At 48.1% G+C, this 21,598-nt stretch overlaps 1 protein-coding gene across 1 annotated transcript; it reads right to left on the bottom strand.

Annotated features, from left to right (window-relative positions):
- Nucleotides 1-597: 597 nt before the first annotated feature.
- Nucleotides 598-21,182, bottom strand: pex6 (peroxisomal biogenesis factor 6; the record flags this gene model as incomplete). Its single annotated transcript, XM_079999602.1, has 17 exons — nucleotides 598-1,524; nucleotides 1,662-1,801; nucleotides 5,248-5,325; nucleotides 9,196-9,309; nucleotides 9,422-9,530; nucleotides 10,221-10,282; nucleotides 10,623-10,828; nucleotides 11,060-11,180; nucleotides 11,255-11,331; nucleotides 12,379-12,565; nucleotides 12,645-12,847; nucleotides 14,244-14,352; nucleotides 14,664-14,803; nucleotides 14,983-15,082; nucleotides 17,204-17,290; nucleotides 18,990-19,153; nucleotides 20,067-21,182. The coding sequence occupies 17 exons, from the start codon at nucleotides 21,180-21,182 to the stop codon at nucleotides 1,391-1,393; spliced, it is 3,147 nt and encodes a 1,048-aa protein (XP_079855728.1). The 3' UTR covers nucleotides 598-1,390.
- Between the last annotated feature and the right edge of the window lie 416 nt (nucleotides 21,183-21,598).

The following is a 21,598-nucleotide window of genomic DNA, read 5'->3' as shown; positions in this document are numbered from 1 at the left end:
AGCAACCTGGAGGCCTGAAGTTCTGGACCAGAGAAGGTCCAGAGTCTCAGCAGCTGATGTTGATTAAATGTTTGATTTATTTTCTAAAACATCATTTCAACGCGTGTCACTTCAATATATGATAAGTATATATATATATATATATATATATATATATCATATTAGATAAATATATATCATATATAATAACTATGTATAATATATATATTATATGTATAACATATTTGACATATCACATATGATAAAAGCAGTTTTAAACAAACATGAATCTTCAGGTTCTTTTAGTGGATTCAAGTGAAGCTTCTTGTCGCATCAGAACCAGAACCTCCAGGTCCCAAACGAAAACAAGTGTTCATGTTCAGAGGAAAAGACGAAGACAAAACAAGAAACGCTGGGTGAACTTATGACCTTAAGTGGAAATTTAAAAGTTTTTGTTTTTTTTCTTATGATTTATTTTCCAAAATGGAGGACATTGAACTCCTGCATCAAAAAAAGCCTCTTCAGCAGTGAACAGATCGTCATGTTTCCAGAAAAGCTCTCAGATCAGGGGTCTCAAACCAAATACCTGGAGCCTGGAACCAGGATCCAGGGGGCTGGAGCCTGGAACAAGGGGCTGGAGCCTGGAACAAGGGACCTGAACCGGGAACCAGGATTCTGGAGCATGGAGCCTGGAACCAGGGGCCTGGAGCCACCGGCCAGGTCGTCCTCTCACAGGAAACAAACTTATTTCTGAAAACTACATGAACCAAAATATTTCATTTGATTCTGTTTTGTTTCCTGAAACTTTAAGTGAAATTATGCAATTTTTAAAAATCAATTTGCGGAGCCACACCGCAGGCCGTGGTTTGAGACCCCTAGTTTCCATCAGATTCTACTTCCTGTGACGTCTTGTCCAAACAAACTGATTTTAAACTAAAAACCTTCAAATTACTTGTTTAAATAAAACTCTGTTATGTATGAACTTTGTAACGTCTCTAAAAGCTTTTCAATAAAGTTTCACATAAACTGACTCAATCTTATCTTTGGGGTTTTGAATATTTTCTTCATAGCAATTTAAGATTACGCTACTTTAAGGGTTTTTGGATATCATGTTACTCCAAAAATATGAAAAATAAAACAAATAATCCTGAATCTTTTTTTACTCTTCAAAGAAATGGATTCGCAAATCCAACTTTGGCTTTTATTAAATGCCCAAAAATAAAAATAACGTTTAAAATGAAAGGAGATTAAATCTAAGTGAAACTGTTCAATTCTATGACATTAGATTTCATTATAAATTATTATTATTATATAAATCATTCAAGCTGAACAACATTCATGATTTAACTTTAAATTCAACCACATTGACAGATTCTCATCCAGGTGCATTATGGGACAGATTGACAAGTCCTCATCCAGGTGCATTATGGGATGCCATGCTGAAGCGGAGGGCGTCGCTCTGAGGGACGGACGGATGCAGCATCTCCACAGCAAAGAGGAAGTCATCAGAAGAAAGAACGAGAGGAGAAGTCTCTGTCTCCAGACCTGGGGACAGAAACCAGGCGGCCAATCAGAAACCAGGCGGCCAATCAGACGCCAGGTGGCCAATCAGAAACCTTCTCCTTCAAGACCTTGATGATGGATGGACAGGTGAGTGGACAGATGGAGGGACGTATATTTACCCTCTGTGATGAGCTGAACTCTCCTCTTGACGGCGGCCATCATGGCTCCAGAGCAGAGTGAGTAGAGGTCTGCTCCACTGACGTGCAGGGGGCAGCGGTCCACCACCGTCTCCAGACTAACACCTGGACCAAGACAGAACCTGGAACCAGAGGGCGGTATCAACCCTCAAAGTAACTAAGTAGTTGTACTAAGCAGAGTAACTAAGTAGTGGTACTGAGCAGAGTAACTTTGTAGTTGTACTAAGCAGACTAACTAAGTAGTAGTACTCAGCAGAAGAAGTAGTCATGGGTTGTGAGTTGTAGCCCGTGTCCTGAACACTGAGCGTGCTCATTTAAAGGTGCAATGCAGAATTAAGTGGCATCTCGTGGTGAGGAAAAATGAATATATAAAATATATAAATATTTCAATAAATGTAGATATAAATATATAAAGAGTAAAAATATACGTCGACCAGTATTGCCAACTTGGCCACTTTCTCGCTTGATCTTGCCAATACAGTGGTACCTCTACTTACTATCCGGCTATCTGGCAGTGGGCTAACAACCTACTCCAGAGAACCTCTCCTTGTTACGAAAACTATCAGAAATAGCCGGACTGACCCTTGGTATCGACCCTTGCACGCCCCTGACTCACGAACAATCAATCTCCGACATCCCTTCCGTGTTGCCACATGGAATGTGCAAACACTTCGACGCACAGGATACGCTACTCTTCTGTCTCGTGAACTGGCTCTTCCACAGTTACATCTGGAGCGGCTCAAATTATAACAGAGGGCTAAATGGTGTCGCCCTAGCAATGCTATGCCATGTTAGGAAATCCCTTATAGGATGGACCGCAGTCAGCGAACGGCTGCTAACCGCCCGTTTCCACCACCAACACGGCAGGTTAACAGTCATTGTTGCCTATGCACCAACAGAGGTCGCAGACGACCAGGCAAAGAGCGCTTTCTTTGATCGACTACATCTGGTCATCCAGCAGATACCCCCTAATGACATCACTATTGTGCTAGCAGACTTCAACGCCACCGTCTCCTCTGCTTCTCAGGACTCGCAGACCAAAAACATCATTGGCCCAGAATCTCCAGATCCCATCACCAACAACAACGGTGACCGCCTCCAGCATCTATGCTGTGCTGGGGCCCTATCTATTGTAGACACGTGGTTCCCCAGGAAGAACATACACAAATGGACATGGTATAGCAATGATGGAAAAACCCGCAAGGCCTTAGATCACATCATCATCTCCAGTCGCTGGAAATCCAGTGTTACCAACTGCCATGTGTATCGTGGAGCCCAGCTAGGCAACACGGACCACCGATTATTGGTTGCCCAGTTGAGACTAAAGTTAAAAGCTGTTCCATCATCACGGGCACCACCTCGACTGAGATCCTCTCATCTCCAGGACCCAACCATCACCTCAGTGTTTACCCGCTCCATCCCCAACTGGTATAATGCCCTGGCCAAAGAAGAACTCACCAACTGGAACCTTTTCGTGTCCACAATTAACCAGGCAGCTGCTGACTCCATCCGACACCCTCACCATACACCTAGGAGCCCCTGGATAACACCAACAACGCCAGAAATCATAGAGCTCCGTAGAGCAGCACGTCTTAGGGGCGACATGACTGAATACTGTTGCCTAAATCGCATACGCAACACCGCGATACAAGAAGACAGGGAGAGATTCCGGCAAGGAGAAGCAGAATGCCTGTAGTCTGCCGCCGAAAATAACAACTTCTCCCAAGTGTATCGAACCCTGAGGCGAGTGAAATCAGGCCCCCAACATAAGGCAATCTAGGTAAAGGACGCACAGGGTATCATATTGAACTCCAAGGATGAATGCATCAGCTGCTGGAAGGAGCACTTCAGTGACCTTCTGCATCACCCCGCACCCCAAACCGACCCCACTCTCACCATTTCATCTAAAAATGCCAGCGCAAATGACAACTGCAGCATAGACCCCGTCACAAAAGTAGAGGTCATGCAAGCTCTGACCAAACTGAGAAATAACAGAGCCCCTGGTATCTGTAACATCACAGCTGAAATTATGAAATTGGGCGGTGACAACACCATCGACTGGCTCACCGAAATCATCAATCATGTCTGGATAACGGAAGACTGGACCAGGGGTATCATCCTCCCCTTCTGGAAACATAAGGGTGATAAAATGGTCTGCACCAACCACAGAGGCATCACACTCCTGTCTATCCCAGGCAAGATCTTCACCCGCATACTTCTCACCCGGGCCCTTCCGGCCATTAGAAGCGAAAGACGCCCCCAACAGGCGGGCTTCATGCCAAACCGCTCCACAACGGACCAGATCTCTGCCCTCCGCCTCATCATTGAGAAGGTACACGAGTTCCGCCAAAACAGACACCTCTACATTGCCTTTCTTGATCTTAAGGCAGCTTTGGACACCGTGGACCACTCCTCCCTCTGGAAGATCCTCACCATCCTTGGAGCTCCAAGAAAGATTACCTCTCTCTTCCAAAAGCTCTACAGCGATGCTGAAAGCTGTGTGCGTGTCAATGGCACAAACTACCTGGTTCCCAATCAACAGCGGAGTGAGGCAGGGATGCGTAGCTGCACCAGACCTTTTTAACTGCATCATCGACCACGTGATGGAACGGATATGTCCACGTATTCCTGGGGTTAAACTAGGCAGTTACACCCTCTCAGATCTGGAATACACGGACGACACCACACTATTCTGCTCCACTCTTGACCAGCTAAAAGAAGCCTTGGAAACCTACCAAGAGGAAGCCAACAAACTGGGTCTGAAGGTCAGCTGGCCCAAAACAAAATTAATGCACATTGGAGGTTCCGCCCCCCCTCCGCTGCAGATCAGTGGAGAGGAGGTTGAGTTTGTGACCTCCTTCACCTACGTCGCGTCCATCATCACCAACGAGGGCAGCATTTCACCAGAAATAAACCGGAGATGTGCCCTGGCAGCCAGTGCCATGAAAACACTTTGGAAGCCGCTGTGGAGACACCACTCCATATCAAGAGCGACCAAACTAAGGATTTATAACACCTCAGTCCTCTCCATCCTCCTCTACGGAGCAGAAACCTGGCCTCTCAACAAGACCCTGGCTGCCAGAATCGATGGCTTTGACACCAGAGCACTGCGCTCAATAGAGGGGATAAAATGGCAAGATAGGGTTTCCAACATCATGCTGCGGGAACGCACCCAACAGCCCCCTGCGTTCCACCTGGCAGCACAGCGCATCGCTGGTATGGCCATGTCAAAAGGCTCCCCTCGGATCACCCTACTCACGCTATTCTCCACTTCCAACCTAAAGCTGCCGGCTGGAAACGCCCCGCGGTGCCCCCTGCACCCGATGGATTGATGCCGTTACTAGGGACCTACACCAAATGGACCTGTTGCTTGTTGAAGCCGAGTCCCTAGCACTGGACCGACCCAAATGGAGAAGATTGGTGAAACTGATTGGCTTTACGCATGGTGTCGCCCCCGTCACCGAGCAAGAGACCTGATGATGAGTTTGTACATGTGTTTAAATAGAATAAATGGACTGTAAAATACTTACTAGTACTATTACGAGCAGTACTAAGTGGTTGTACTCACTTTGAGGCTACTGCGTTCAGAACCTGCAGCTGTGACACTCGGTCCGAGTTCAGTCCAACGTAGAGCAGCTTGTCCAACCTGAGGAGGGTACACACTACATGTCGTACCAGTACACACTACATGTAGTACTACACACTAGATGTAGTACCAGTAAACACTACATGTAGTACCTAGCACCAGTACACACTACATGTTGTACCTAGTACCAGTACACACTACATATAGTACCTAGTACACACTAAATATAGTACTAGTACACACTACATGTAGTACCAGTACATACTAGATGTAGTACCTAGTACTAGTACACACAACATGTAGTACAAGTACACACTAGATGTAGTACATTGTACACACCAAACAACCCAAACGACACAAGTGGCAGCTGGTGAATAGTATTAACTAACTAACTATTAATTAACTAAGTAAAGTAACTGAACTAACTGATTCCTAAAATGTAATTCAGTTTATAAATAGAATAAAATAAGAGTAAAAATGTAATATACTGAACAGGAATACAAAATAGAAATAAAAAGAATAGACATGTATATACAGACATTACATTAGGCAGACGCTTTTATCAAAAGAGACTTACAATTATTCAAACACTGACGGACGCAGCCATCAGGAGCGATTAGGGGTTAAGTGTCTTGCTCAAGGACACTACACATGCTAGCAGGAGGAGCCTTGGATCAAACCAGCAACCTTTAGATTACTAGACGACCAGCTCTACCAGTACAGCACGGCAATACAGAAACAGTATAGAATGCAATACAGTATGCTATAACCCAGTACAGTGATACAGTCTGCAACATACAGTAGTGATACAGGATGCAGTACAGTATGCTAAATACAGTACAGTAAGGTAGTGTGAGTGACTCAGTACTTTTTGTTAGGACCCTTGGTAAGTTCAGTGTTGACAGTTCTCTGTTCTCGCTGTGTGGCTGTGGAGGATTTTGCTCCACCGCAGCAGCTGGAATAGTCCGTTGTTGGGGTAGTGAGGATCCTTCATGATGCTGCAGCTCTCCTACTACACCTCCTGGTGTATAAGTCCTGCAGGGAGGGGAGGGTGGTTCCAGTGGTACGTTGGGCTGAAGGCACCACCCTCTGCAGGGCCCGCCTGTCCTGAGCAGTACAGTTCCCAAACCAGGCAGTGATGTTGCCTGTCAGGATGCTCTCCACCGCTCCACAGTAGAAGGACTTGAGGATCCTCACCGAGACCCTGAGTTTCCTCAGCTGCCTGAGGTGGTAAAGACGCTGCCTCGCCTTTCTCACCAGAGGGTCTGTTTGTAAAGTCCATGTTAAGTCCTCTGTGATGTGGACTCCCAGGTACTTGAAGCTGCTCACCCTGGCCACAGAAGTCCCATTAATCACCAGGGGCGTGTGCGTCCTCGGTTGTAATCCCCTCCTAAAGTCTACAATCAGCTCCTTAGCTTTGCTGACGTTCAGGAGGAGGCTGTTGTCCTGGCACCAGGGTGACAGGTCCGGCACCTCCTCGCGGTAGACCTTCTCATCGTCGTTGGTGATCAGGCCCACCACCACGACGGTGTCGTCAGCAAACTTGATGGTGTTTGTACAGTGTCTGTCATGTGTGAACAGGGAGTACAGTAGGGGGCTGAGGCTGCAGTCCTGGGGGGATCCTGTGTTCAGAGTGAGGGAGCTGGACATGTTCTTCCCCACCCTAACCACCTGGGGCCGGGCTGGGAGGAAGTCCAGGATCCAGGCACACAGCGGAGTGCTGAGTCCTAGCTCCAGCAGCTTGACAGCCAGTATAGTGGGGACTATGGTATTGAAAGCTGAACTTTAGTCGATGAACAGAAATCTCACAAAGCCCCTTTTCCGGCGTGATGTGCAGTAGCTGGGAGATTGTGTTGTTCACCGATCTGTTTTACCGGTATGCGAACTGCAGCGGGTCAATGGTCTGGCAAAGGGAGGTGCAGATGTAATCCTTAATCAGCCTCTCGAAGCATTTCATGATGCACACTGGGCTGGCTAGCACAGGTCTTCAGTACCCGCCCAGATAGGCCTCCTGGGCCCGCAGCTTTCCTGGTGTTCACACGCATTAGAGCCCATCTGACGTCATGCTCAGACACAGAGTGTGCACTCCTCCCCAGCGGTGTAACTCCAATTAGCCGGCGAGCTAGCAGTGCTGTTGCCAGACTTAAACCGCGCATAAAATTAGTTCAGGTCACTGGCAAGGGAGGCGTCCACACTCTTGGCTGAGGAGGAGCTGCTCTTGTAGTTGGTAATAGTCTGCAGCCCCTGCCACAAGTGTCTGGTGTCCCGTTGCTCCTTTTGTACCTCCACTGTGTCCTTGTACGTCTGTTAAGTGTCCTTCACCGCCCCCCACTGTTTGTATGACGCAGATTTGTATTGTCCATATTTCCGGATACAAGACCGTCGTAAGCACCTATGCCAGCATTCAGAGTTCCATGGACGGATTTATCGACCCACGGTTTTTGGTTAGGAAATAGCCAGCCTTTCACCGTTTGAACGACCCTGTCCGCTAACATGGCTATGAAGCTCGTAGCTTCTTCCATAAACTCGCTGATGTCACTGGAACTTGATTGGATCATGTCCCAGTCGACGTCAATCAGAGCACCCTGAAGCAAGGCCTCTGATTGGTCCAACCACCGCTTTACGTCCCACGTCACTACCATTCCACGCACGATGCACGGCTTGTAAACAGGAAGTGACAAGATGGCGACGTGATCCGACATCCTGAAAGCAGGGAGCGAGACGGTCTTGTGTCTGTTCTTGTACAGTGTGAAGCAGTGGTCCGAAATTCATCTCCCTTGGTGGCACATGTGATGTGTTAGTGGAAATAAGGCAGAACTTATTTAAGGTTCGCCTTGTTAAAGTCCCCAGCCACCACCACAGCTGCGTCGGGATGTTTGTTCTGAAGTCCACACAACACATCCTACAGGTCTGATAGTGCTGTGTCAGCGTCCGCTTGCGGTGGAATATAAAGGGCTGTGACGATGACCGTGCTGAATTCCTGGGGAAGGTAGAATGGACAGCATGAGATGGTCAGCTGTTCCAGGTTTGGCGAGGAGGAGCTGGAGAGGGTCTTGATGTTGGTGGGGTTACACCAGCTGTTGTTTATCATGAGGCAGACGCCTCCACCCTTGGATTTCCCTGACTCCCCTGATCTGTCGGCGCGGAACACAGAGAAGGCCTCGGCTGGACGTATGGCGTGGTCCGGCACCTGCGGGTTCAGCCATGTCTCCGTCAGGAAGAGGATGCAACAGTTCCTCATATCCTGTTGGAATGTAATCCTCGCTCGAAGCTCATCCATCTTGTTCTCCAGGGACTGGACATTGGCAAGGAGGATGCTGGGCAGAGGAGGACGTTAAGGTTGCGCCCTCATTCTGATCCGAATGCCGCCTTGCTTACCGCTGTCCTTCCTCCGTCTGCGCTCCCGTGGAACCGTGACTGCATCCATTTGCTATTTTCTTTGTTGATTGTGTTGGCATGTTGGCACCGGGGATGGTAGCTCAGGCGGTAGAGCTGGTGGTCTAGTGATCTAAAGGTTGCTGGTTCGATCCCAGGCTCCTCCTGCTTGCATGCTGTAGTGTCCTTGAGCAAGACACTTAACCCCTAATTGCTCCTGATGGCTGCGTCCGTCGGTGTTTGGACAATTGTAAGTCGCTTTGGATAAAAGCGTCTGATAAATGACTAAATGTAATGTAAATGTAATGGCATGTGTCTCCACCGGCAACTCTGGATTAGTGGATAAAATGTCCTAAATTTGTTCTTTCAGATTATTTTTTTATATACACGAGTGCATCTCGCCCGTAGGAGATCACTGCCGATGAGTTTTTGACGGACATGGTGATGTAAAAGAAAAAAAATACAAAAATGTGCGTAATCGACACAGAGCGTTCACACAGGCGACCACAAGGGGCGGCGCCAAGCAGCCCTGGGTAGTATAGTGGTAGTACCAACCTTCCAGGGCGGAGCAGGGCCTGGTCCAGAAGGTCGGGCCGGTTCGTTGCTCCAACAACGAAAACTGAACTGGAATGTAGAGCGTCCAGCTCCGCCACCAGCTGAGACACCACCCTGTAACAAACACCACCCGAATTAACCCCAGCCAAATTAAGACCACCCTGGTATAAACACCACCCCATTATAAACACCACCCAAATTATCACCACCCCTCTACGTGCCCCACCTGTCCATGACCCCGGCAGAGTCTCCAGAGCGCCCCCTGCTGGGAGCCAGAGAGTCCAACTCGTCGAAGAACACGACACAGGGTGCGGCAGCACGGGCCCTGGAGAACACTGGAAGATATTAAATAGGAATATTAAATAATGGGAAATATTAAATCGGAATAATAAACAATGGGAAATATTTGGAATAATAATTGGAACAATAATATGATAATAACTAATTAATAATAAATATGAATATTAAAAAATGGCTTAATAGAATATAAAACACTGGGATATATTAAATATGAATATTAAACAATGGTAAAAATTAAATATGAATATTAACTAATGGTAAACATTAAGTATGAATATTAAACAATGGGAAATATTAAATGGGAATATTAAATAATGGGAAATATTAAATGGGAATATTAAACAATGGGAAATATTAAATAGGAATATTAAACAATGGGACACTGGTCCTCTCTCTCTTCTTGTCTAAACTGAAGGACTCTTTCTACAGAGTGACTCGCCAGGAACGACTCTCAGAAGACAGTCGAACCTTCCATCTTAACATGTCGTTCTGACTCAGAATGATGGATCAATTAGATCAGTTAAAGAAGCTTCGCAGTTTGGATCTTGCAACACCAGAGATGCCATTATTTATTTTTTGAGAAGTAGAATTTGAAAAATCTTCACAGCACCCCCTTGTGGTTACACCCATGTAAATGAAAGTTTATAAATAACAGCGTAAAAATACTAATATACAAATATTAGTAACATATTTGTAAAAATATCAGTATATAATTACTGTGATACCTTGTCGGATGTTTTCTTCGCTTTGCCCAACGTACATGTTGATCAGTTCTGGGCCTTTAACACTGAAAGACAATGTACAGTCACTTCCTGTTCCTGTCTCACTTTGTTTCCGTCCCACTTCCTGTTTCTGTCCCACCATTGGTCTCGCTTCTCAAGTGATGTCAGAGGGGAAGTAGGTTCCATGTAAACAGGAAGTGATGTCAGAGGGCACTGACCTTGAGGAAGGTCACGATACTTACTGTTCTACCCGAGGAAAGTTATGGTACTTCCTGTTCTTCCTGTGGAAGGTCACGGTACTTCCTGTTCTACCTGAGGAAGGACACTGTACTTCCTGTTCTACCTGGGGAAGGTCAAGGTACTTTCTGTTCTACCTCATGAAGGTCACGGTACTTTCTGTTCTACCTCATGAAGGTCATGGAACATTCCGTGGCCACAGCTTTTGCGAGCAGCGTCTTCCCGGTGCCCGGCGGCCCATAGAGCAACAGCCCGGTCCGTCTGAGTCCCAGATCCAACAGGTCTGGTACCTGCAGGGGGAGCTGCACCGTGTCAAGGATCTGCTGCTTCACTTCCTGAAGCCCGCCCACTTCCTGCCAGCGCACACTGGGAATCTACACACACACACACACACACACACACACACACACACACACACACACACACACACACACACACACACACACACACACACACACACACACACACACACACACACACACACACACACACACACACACACCTTAATGTGTGTACAAAGCCTTCAATGTGGTGGTTACCATGGTGATACATCCTCCCCTCTGGCCCCGCCCTGATCACATGCTGTTACCATGGTGATGAGTTACCTTGGGGGCTCCCAGAGCGTTAGCTTTAGCATCTTGCAGTCTGTCCATCGCCATGGCAACATCCTGCCACTGGATCGTCACTCCGCTGGCACAAAGCTCTGCCTCCTGCTGCCGGTTCAGGCTGAACAAGAAGTCAGGAAGTGATACACCACACAGGAAGTGAGACAGCACATTATGAGTGTGTGTGTGTGTTACCAGCTGTGCAGGAGCCTCACGTGGGCGCTCCTTCCGACGTCAGCGAGGAGAGCCTTCAGGTCGGCCAGAGCCAGGCCCTGCGCACACACACCCCCCCCAACTGGTCAGACTGGGGGTCAGACTAGGGGTCAGACTGGGGGTCAGACTGGGGGTCAGACTGGGGGTCAGACTGGGGGTCGGTTTACTGGTCTGGGTTGGAGGTGGTGGAATGCATTTGTTTTGTGTCAGAAAAAAAAAAAAAAAAAAGGACAACCCTGAATTTAGGGAACATAAATAATAATAATAATATAATGAATCATAAATAGTGCTATACTTAATGTTGCTTTATTTTAATATTTCTTGACATGCATTCCATACACAGATGATTCCGCCTCCTGGTTTTCTCATGCGCTCTTATTGGCTGTTACTGAACGACAGCTTGAACGACTCAAGGAACTTTCACACAGGGCGCAGCGTGGTGCATGACACACGCCGTTACACGGGCCGTGGTGCGTGACATGGGGCGTGACACGGGGCGTGGTGCGTGACATGGGCCGTGGTGCGTGACACGGGCCGTGACACGGGGCGTGGTGAGTGACATGGGCCGTGGTGCGTGACACGGGCCGTGACACGGGGCGTGGTGAGTGACACGGGGCGTGACACGGGGCGTGGTGCGCGACACGGGGCGTGGTGCGCGTCGTGGGCCGTGACACAGGGCGTTACACGGGGCGTGACACGGGCTGTGACATGGAGCATGGTGTGTGATATGGGGCGTGACATGGGGCATGGTGCACCATACAAGGCGTGGTGTGCCACAGGCTTGGCTCGGGTCACGCAGGAACGACCTGTTCAGACTTAACAACCTTGATCGGTTGTTTTGTCCGAACCCGGTTCTACTAGTTAATGGTTGTACTGGTTAGTGGTTGCACTGGTTGAAATGGTTAGTGGTTGTACTGGTTAGTGGCTATACTGGTTGAAATGGTTAACAGTTGTAGTGGTTAGTGGTTGTACTGGTTAGCGGTTGTACTCAATGCGGTTGTACTGGTTAGCGGTTGTACTGATTGTACTGGTCAGCGGTTGTACTGGTTAGCAGTTGTTCTGATTGTACTGGTTAGCGGTTGTACTGTTTTGCAGGTGTAACTCACGGCAGTGAGCTTGACAAGGCGGTCTACACTGACGTCACCCCCAAGAGGCAGACCTGCAGTCAGACTGGACAGAAGCTTCTTCCTCTCCTGAGCACTTGGACTCTCTAACGCCACCTGATGGACGAACGCTGCCATGACGGCGGCAGAGAGCTCTAGAGGCTTTCGGACTGTCGCCACGACAACAACTCTGGGAACAGACAGGTAAGGATCTGACCTTCCACAGTGAAAATCTTAAATAATTTAATTAAAATGGTTGTGTGACTAACCTGCAGTCGGTGCTGCTGAGCAGCTGGCAGAGTGCAGCCTGGACCCTGCTGTCCTCCTCACCACCCCCTGCAGGTGGAACCAGGTACTGCAGGTTCCTAAGCAGCAGAACACAGGGCTGACATCCTTCCGCCAATAGGAACGCTGCTTTGACTTTTACTTCACAGGCTGCGGCTGTTTCTGCACACACACTGACACAGTCCACCTGGTGGCAGATAGGAGTACAGTGTCACCATGACGACCAATACTGCAATACAGAATAGATGTTGCAGCTTACGTCACCAACTTACTGACTGACTGACTGTTAGCAATGTTGAGGATTTCATCGTAAATTTGCCTAAGCCTACTGGCGGTTATTCATTTACAGGTCACTTCAACTCACTGCTAGTCACTACTAGCCACTTCAACTCACTGCTAGTCACGAATAGTCACTTCTACTCACTGCTCGTCACGAATAGTCACTTCCACTCACTGCTCGTCACGAATAGTCACTTCCACTCACTGCTAGTCACTACCAGTCACTACCAGTCACTGCTAGTCACTGCTAGTCACTGCTAGTCACTACCAGTCACTACCAGTCACTGCTAGTCACTGCTAGTCACTGCTAGTCACTGCTAGTCACTTCTACTCACTGCTCATCACTTCTACTCACTGCTCATCACTTCTTCTCACTACTAGTCACTACTAGTCTCAACTAGTCACTTCTATTCACTGTAAGACACTACTACTCACTGCTAGTCACTCCAAGTCACTTGTCACTCGAAGTCACTACTAGTCACTTCTATTCACTGTAAGTCACTACTACTCACTGCTAGTCACTCCAAGTCACTTGTCACTCCAAGTCACTACTAGGGGTGGGAATACTGCTAGTCACTAAAAGTCACTACTAGTCGCTGCTTGTCGCTGCTTGTCGCTGCTTGTCGCTGCTTGTCGCTACTAGTCGCTACTAGTCGCTACAGTAACTTGTAATGACTCGTGATGACTACTGACAAGTGACTTGTGGTGACAAGTGACTTGTGGTGACAAGTTGTCACTATTGTAGGGACACTATTGTTTGTCCCCTTGTATTGTCACTATTGTCGTGACAAGCGACTTGTCGTGACTAGTGACTTGTCGTGACTAGTGATGGTTGGCCAATTGATCGGTCAGCCGATTAATTGGGCCGATATTTGCACATTGCGAGACACAAGGCCTGCGCTGATGAAGCCGATAAACAACAAATGTCTGCAGACTAGTGTTCAAAAATATAGATTTTCCTATACATATCTTTTCTGAATATTCAAATCGGTTTCAATATTGAAACGCTATGGATATACCGCTAGCAGCTGCTTCCTCACTCTCTCTACTTTCTGAGTGGTTGGATCCGCTCTGAAGCCAAGCAGGAAGTAGGAAGACACTAACCGACACTCTACCAAGTACTTCTACATCAAAGCTTCTAGTTCTACTGAAATATATTTTGTTCTGGGACATGGGGGGGCTACCTTAACCAGGTGAAGGTTACTTTTACCAGGTGGAGGTTACTTTAACCAGGTGGAGGTTACTCGAACCAGGCGGGGGTCACTTGAACCAGGTGGGGGTCACTTGAACCAGGTGGGGGTTACCTTAACCAGGTGGAGGTGGAGTCTCCTGCATGCTGCTCGGACCGCTGTGATCTTTCCAACACCGTCGTCTCCATGAAGAAGAATTCTACAGCTTCCCAGAGCCGAGCTGCTTCAGGAGGGACATAACACTAGTAGGTGGGACCACAACCCCATGTAGCAACAACCTGAATGTGGTGGAGGTGTGGGCGGGTGGGTTACGTCTAGATAACTAGCCTGACCTGTGGTGGAGGTGTGGGAGTTGATGGGTTACATCTAGCTAACCAGTCATACCTTTGGTGGAGATGTAGGTGGATAAGTTACGTCTAGATAACCAGTCTGACGTGTGGTGGAGGTGTGGGTGGATAAGTTACATCTAGATAACCAGTTTGACCTGTGGTGGAGGTGTGGGTGGATAAGTTACGTCTAGATAACCAGTCTGACCTGTGGTGGAGGTGTGGGTGGATGATGCTGCTGATCTGGTCCACGGCAGCAGAAGGTCCTGCAGGGGGAAGGTCCTCCCACAGTGACTCTCCTATCCCACCACCCCGGCAATATGGCACCCGGCTGCAGGTGGCACTACCCTGCAGCAACACAAGACAGCCAGGAAGAAGGCTAGGCTAGCTCAAGCTATGTCAGGCTAGGTTTAGTCAGGCTAGGCCAAGTCAGGCTAGGCCAACCCTGAAATAAAAAGCCCTGTTCTGAACATTAGAATGATCAATAAATAAATAAATAAATAAACAAACAAACAAACCAAACTTACCGTGTAGAGTGAGGTGTGTTCTGTGTCGGCCAGATAAAAACCTTCCTCCTCGTCCTGATCACCACACACTCTGCTCACCTCATAGTGGAGCATCGTGCACCTACGTGCACAGTCATATGTGCAGTCAGATTGTGAAAGCAAACATTTGTCACATTAGACAAATCATTGTCCTCATCAAACTTCTAGAAGACAACGGCCCTTTTACCACTGATACGACTACTAACTTTTACTCCTTACTAGTGAGTACCTGCTGGGTAACAACTACTAACTTTTACTCCTTACAAATGAGTACCTGCTAAGTAACAACTACTAACTGTTACTCCTTACTAGTGAGTATCTGCTGAGTAACAACTACTACCTTTTACTCCTTACTAGTGAGTATCTGCTGAGTAACAACTACTACCTTTTACTCCTTACTAGTGAGTATCTGCTGAGTAACAACTACTACCTTTTACTCCTTACTAGTGAGTATCTGCTGAGTAACAACTACTAACTTTTACTCCCTACTAGCGAGTACCTGCTGAGTCACAACTACTAACTTATTACTAGTGAGTATCCGCTGAGTAGTAGCACATACAGTGGGGCAAAAAAGTATTTAGTCAGCCACCAATTGTGCAAGTTCTCCCACTTAAAAACACGAGAGAGGCCTGTTATTTTCATCATAGGTTCACCTCAACTATGAGAGACAAAATGAGAAAAAAAAATCCAGAAAATCACATTGTCTGATTTTTTAAGAATTGATTTGCAAATGATGGTGGAAAATAAGTATTTGGTCAATAACAAAAGTTCATCTCAATACTTTGTTATATATCCTTTGTTTGCAATGACAGAGGTCAAACGTTTTCTGTAAGTCTTCACAAGGTTTTCACACACTGTTGCTGGTATTTTGGCCCATTCCTCCATGCAGATCTCCTCTAGAGCAGTGATGTTTCGGGGCTGTCGCTGGGCAACACGGACTTTCAACTCCCTCCAAAGATTTTCTATGGGGTTGAGATCTAGAGACTGGCTAGGCCACTCCAGGACCTTGAAATGCTTCTTACCAAGCAACTCCTTCGTTGCCCGGGCGGTGTGTTTGGGATCATTGTCATGCTGAAAGACCCAGCCACGTTTCATCTTCAATGCCTTGCTGCTGGAAGGAGGTTTTCACTCAAAATCTCACGATACATGGCCCCATTCATTCTTTCCTTTACACGGATCAGTCGTCCTGGTCCCTTTGCAGAAAAACAGCCCCAAAGCATGATGTTTCCACCCCCATGCTTCACAGTAGGTATGGTGTTCTTTGGATGCAACTCAGCTTTCTTTCTCCTCCAAACACGACAAGTTGAGTTTTTACCAAAAAGTTCTATTTTGGTTTCATCTGACCATATGACATCCTCCCAATCCTCTTCTGGATCATCCAAATGCTCTCTAGCAAACTTCAGACGGGCCTGGACATGTACTGGCTTAAGCAGGGGGACACGTCTGGCACTGCAGGATTTGAGTCCCTGGCGGTGTTACTGATGGTAGCCTTTGTTACTTTGGTCCCAGCTCTCTGCAGGTCATTCACTAGGTCCCCCCGTGTGGTTCTGGGATGTTTGCTCACCGTTCTTGTGATCATTTTGACCCCACGGGGTGAGATCTTGCGTGGAGCCCCAGATTGAAGGAGATTATCAGTCGTCTTGTATGTCTTCCATTTTCTAATAATTGCTCCCACAGTTGATTTCTTCACAACAAGCTGCTTACCTATTGCAGATTCAGTCTTCCCAGCCTGGTGCAGGTCTACAATTTTGTTTCTGGTGTCCTTTGACAGCTCTTTGGTCTTGGCCATAGTGGAGTTTGGAGTGCGACTGTTTGAGGTTGTGGACAGGTGTCTTTTATACTGATAACGAGTTCAAACAGGTGACATTAATACAGGTAACGAGTGGAGGACAGAGGAGCCTCTGAAAGAAAAAGTTACAGGTCTGTGAAAGCCAGAAATCTTGCTTGTTTGTAGGTGACCAAATACTTATTTTACTGAGGAATTTACCAATGAATTCATTAAAAATCCTACAATGTGATTTCCTGGATTCTTTCCCCCCATTCTGTCTCTCATAGTCGAAGTGAACCTATGATGAAAATGACAGGCCTCTCTCATCTTTTTAAGTGGGAGAACTTGCACAATTGGTGGCTGACTAAATACTTTTTTGCCCCACTGTACTTCCAGTACTGGATTAAACTGAATCTCATGCAGCAGTGGGCGTACCTGAGGAGCCGCTGAGGAACCCCAGGGTCCAGGAGCTCTGGGTGGTTGTGGGGCCGGACGGACACAATGTCCCCCCGGTGGACGAGCCTGAGGGAGGAGCAGCGGAGCGGAGCAGGATGTTGAAACCAAAACACACTGGAACTGCTTTGAGGAGTCAACTGATCTCAACACTGCAGGATGTAGAGTATGAACCAGTCAAGAGTATTTTTGAGAGGACTATGAGTGCTTTTACTCTGAGGTGGGAGTACCTTCACTCTGAGGGAGTGTTAGTGACAGCATTACTAACAGTTAGCTTTGTTTTTTATTGCTGCTGAGCGGCAAACAAGCATTTAAAGCTGTGGCAGAGCAAGGGTGAGGGTCCAGCGGCGTCTGCAGATGCACGGGAGAGAGAGAAAGTCAGAGAGAAAGAGACAGCGAGAAAGACAGTGACGGCGGACTGTTCATATTTCAGTAATCTATGTTCGGCCTTGCGAGTCTTGACTTTATAAATAAAACACACAAACAACCTGCAGCTGTTTAAGCTGCACAGACTGCTGCCTCGTCCGTTCAAACGCTCAAACACACACACACACACACACACACACACACACACACACACACACACACACACACTCAAACGCACACACACTCAAACGCACACACACTCAAACGCACACACACTCAAACGCACACACACTCAAACGCGCAAATGCACACACACGCTCAAACACGTGAAAATGCGCACACACGCACGCACGCTCAAACGCACGCACGCTCAAACGCACGCACACACAGGCATGCTCAAACGCAAACACACGGTAAAACGCGCACACACGCTAAAACACACACACACACACATAACACACACGCTAAAAACACACACTAAGCCACACACTGAAACACAGACTAAAACGCACATACTAAGACGCAAACTGAAACAGACACTATCACACACACTAACACACACACTAAAACGCCCACAATAAAACGCACACGCTAAAAACAGACACTAAAAACAGACACTAAAACGCACACACTAAGACAGACACTAAAACGCACACACTTGAACACACACACTAAGACAGACACACTGAAACACACACACACTAAGACACGCACAGAAACACACACACACACACACTAAGACACGCACAGAAACACACACATACACACACTAAGACACGCACAGAAACACACACATACACACACTAAGACACGCACAGAAACACACACACACACACACACACACACTAAGACACGCACAGAAACACACACGCACTAAAACACACATACTAAGACACACACTGAAACACGCACACGCACTAAAACACACACACTAAGACACGCACAGAAACACACACACTAAGACACGCACACGCACTAAAACACACACTGAAACACGCACACACACAATACTGAAACACACTAAAACACACATTAAGACGCACACACACTGAAACACTAAAAAACGCACACACTAAACCACAAACGCACACACTAAAACGCACACACTAAAACACACACAAACAAACACACAAAAAAACACACTAAAACACAATAAACCGCACACAAACAAACACACACTAAAACACACTAAACCACACACAAACAAACACTTGAACACACACAGTAAAATGCACACTAGAACTCACACTAACACACACACACACACACACACACACACAAAAACACACTTGAACACACAAACTAAAACACACACACACACACTAAAACAAACACTTGAACACACACACACACACACACACACACAGTCTCCTATCTGTCTCTCATACCTTGTGTTTCCTACCTGGGTGTGGTGAAGTGGTGAGACAGCAGTGCGTGGCATCCCAGGATACTCGGGGCGACAGGTCGGAGGTGAAGCTGCGTCGCTCGGGGGGGGGTGGCTGAGCGACAGAGGCTGTGAGAGTGAGACAGGTGGATGTCTGGACGGAGAGGGCGAAAGGTCTGTCTCTGGAAGAATAAGAAGTAGAAAGAGTGAAGAAAAGAACAAAGAAAAGAAAGAAGAAAAAATAAGAAAAGAAAGAAAAAAGAAAAGAACAAGGAAAAGAAGAAAAAGAAGAAGACTGAAGAAAAAAAGAAGATAAGAAAGAAAAAAAAGAAAAAAGAAGAAAATAAAAGAAAGAGGAAAATAAAAAAGAAAGAAGAAAAGAGAAGAATAGATAGAAGAAAATAAAATACATTTGAAAAGAAAGGAGAAGAAAAGAAAGAACAATAAAACAGAAGAAAATAAAAGAAAGAAAAGAGAAAAACAAAGAAGATAAGAGGGGAAAAGAGGAAAATAAGGAAGAAAATATAAGAAAGACAGAAGAGAAGTGAAAGAAAAGAGGAAAAGAAAGAAGAAAAGAGAAGAAAAGAAAGATCATGTGGAGCTTTCAGTTCATTCAATTTTCTTTGTGATGTTTCATTTGATGTCTCTGGCCTTTCATCCTGTTCAATTAGTCTAATAAGTCTTCTCACCTTGACCCCCCTCCTACCTCACCTTGACCCCCCTCCTAACTCACCTTGACCCCCCTCCTAACTCACCTTGACCCCCCTCCTAACTCACCTTGACCCCCCTCCTAACTCACCTTGACCCCCCTCCTAACTCACCTTGACCCCCCTCCTAACTCACCTTGACCCCCCTCCTAACTCACCTTGGGCCCCCCTCCTAACTCACCTTGGGCCCCCCTCCTAACTCACCTTGGGCCCCCCTCCTAACTCACCTTGGGCCCCCCTCCTAACTCACCTTGGGCCCCCCTCCTAACTCACCTTGGGCCCCCCTCCTAACTCACCTTGGGCCCCCCTCCTAACTGACTTTGGGCCCCCCTCCTAACTGACTTTGGGCCCCCCTCCTAACTCACCTTGGGCCCCCCTCCTAACTCACCTTGACCCTCAGGGTCCTGGTCCCAGCAGGAAGTTCTTCTCCTCCCATCAGGTTAAACCAGTGAGTTGCAGAGATTAATGCAACGCTGTCATTCAGCTCCGGACTCTGTGTCACATCCAGAGCCACCACCTTGGCTAGCCGGTCTCCCCGGTCCTCCAGGACCCCCCTGGCGGACCCGGGCGCCCGCTGGGCCTGCAGGCTCTCTGGTCTGTCCACATTGAGGTTCAGCGGAGACAAGAAGATCCACTCGTGGTTGAAAAGCCCCAGTTTGAGGAGCAGCTGTTTGCTAACAAAGACAGCACTGTCCCGGTCCTGGCCCCCAGCGGCCCTTGGTGTGGGCCAGACGTTGGGCACCCTGACCTCCACCCTACACTCCAGTGCCTGGAGGAACCCGGACCAGTCGGAACCGGACAGCTGGTGAGTCTCCAACAGGGACAGGCCCCTGGACAGACTGCTGGAGAAATGTGCAAAATCTGACACCAGCAGTTTCGTTTGAGCTGTGGCGGACCCGGCCTGCGACTCCCACTGGGACCTATCGGCGCCCCAGTCCGAGAGCACTATGCTGGTGGTCCCGCAGATCATCCCCTGGCGGACCGGGCAGCACTGCACCACCACCAGGTCCAGGAGCAGCTGCTGAAGCCGGCCGTCTTGCCCGAGCGGTGGCTCGAGGGGCAGCAGTAGCGGCTCTCCCTCCCGGACCAGGACTCTCTGCTCCGGGCTCGAAGCGAGCCGCTGCAGGCCGCTGCAGAATGGCTCCGACGCGGCGAACCTCCAGCTTTGCCTGCTCCGGGCTCCCAGCACCACCTTGCTCAGAGGCACAGCGGGCAGCAGACGCACGGTGCCCGCGGTCCCGGCGCGGAGCCCGAAGTGCCGCAGGAAGAAGCCGCTGACCCGCAGCCGCACCGGGCCCGGCTCCTCCGGGCCCGCAGCCTCGTCCTCCGTCCGGTGGGCGCACAGCAGCACGGCGGAACCCCGGGACAGAGAACCTGTGTCCGGAGTGAAGAGCAGAGTCAACACCGGCTCTCCGGAGGGAAAGCCGGAGCTCCAGAGCAGGTCCAGCGGATTGAGGTGAGCGGGGAACGGCTCCCACAGGCACAGCTGCACCGGCGCCACCATGTTGGAAGACGCATGCGCAGTGGAGTTGCCGCGCTACCCGGAAGATCCGGGAGGCTGAACTGAATGCTGCGTTCAGGGATACTCGGAAATCATCCGACATCCGAGCTAAAGGGGACACACACACACACACACGCACGCACACACGCACACACGCACACATAAGAAGGTTATATCATATTACTAATTGTGATCAGTGAGTGAACTTTGTTCACCGTTAACAATGCGAGCCGCCATGTTGCCCTGACGGCACTCTGCGACCGGCCCCAAATTCCCATTTACCGCTCCTTTGCTCTTATCCAGTCGGAGCGGGCGTTTTCTGAGTGACGACCCCATGGAACTCAGAATAATAATGACATCAATAATAAACTAATACTACTACTACTACTACTACTAATAATAATAATAATAAGTAATAT

Source organism: Zeus faber, assembly GCF_960531495.2.
Source record: "Zeus faber genome assembly, chromosome: 4".
In the NCBI taxonomy this organism is placed as follows: domain Eukaryota; kingdom Metazoa; phylum Chordata; class Actinopteri; order Zeiformes; family Zeidae; genus Zeus; species Zeus faber.
Note: the sequence above shows the minus strand (reverse complement) of the source record. Positions and strands in the feature narration are given on the sequence as shown.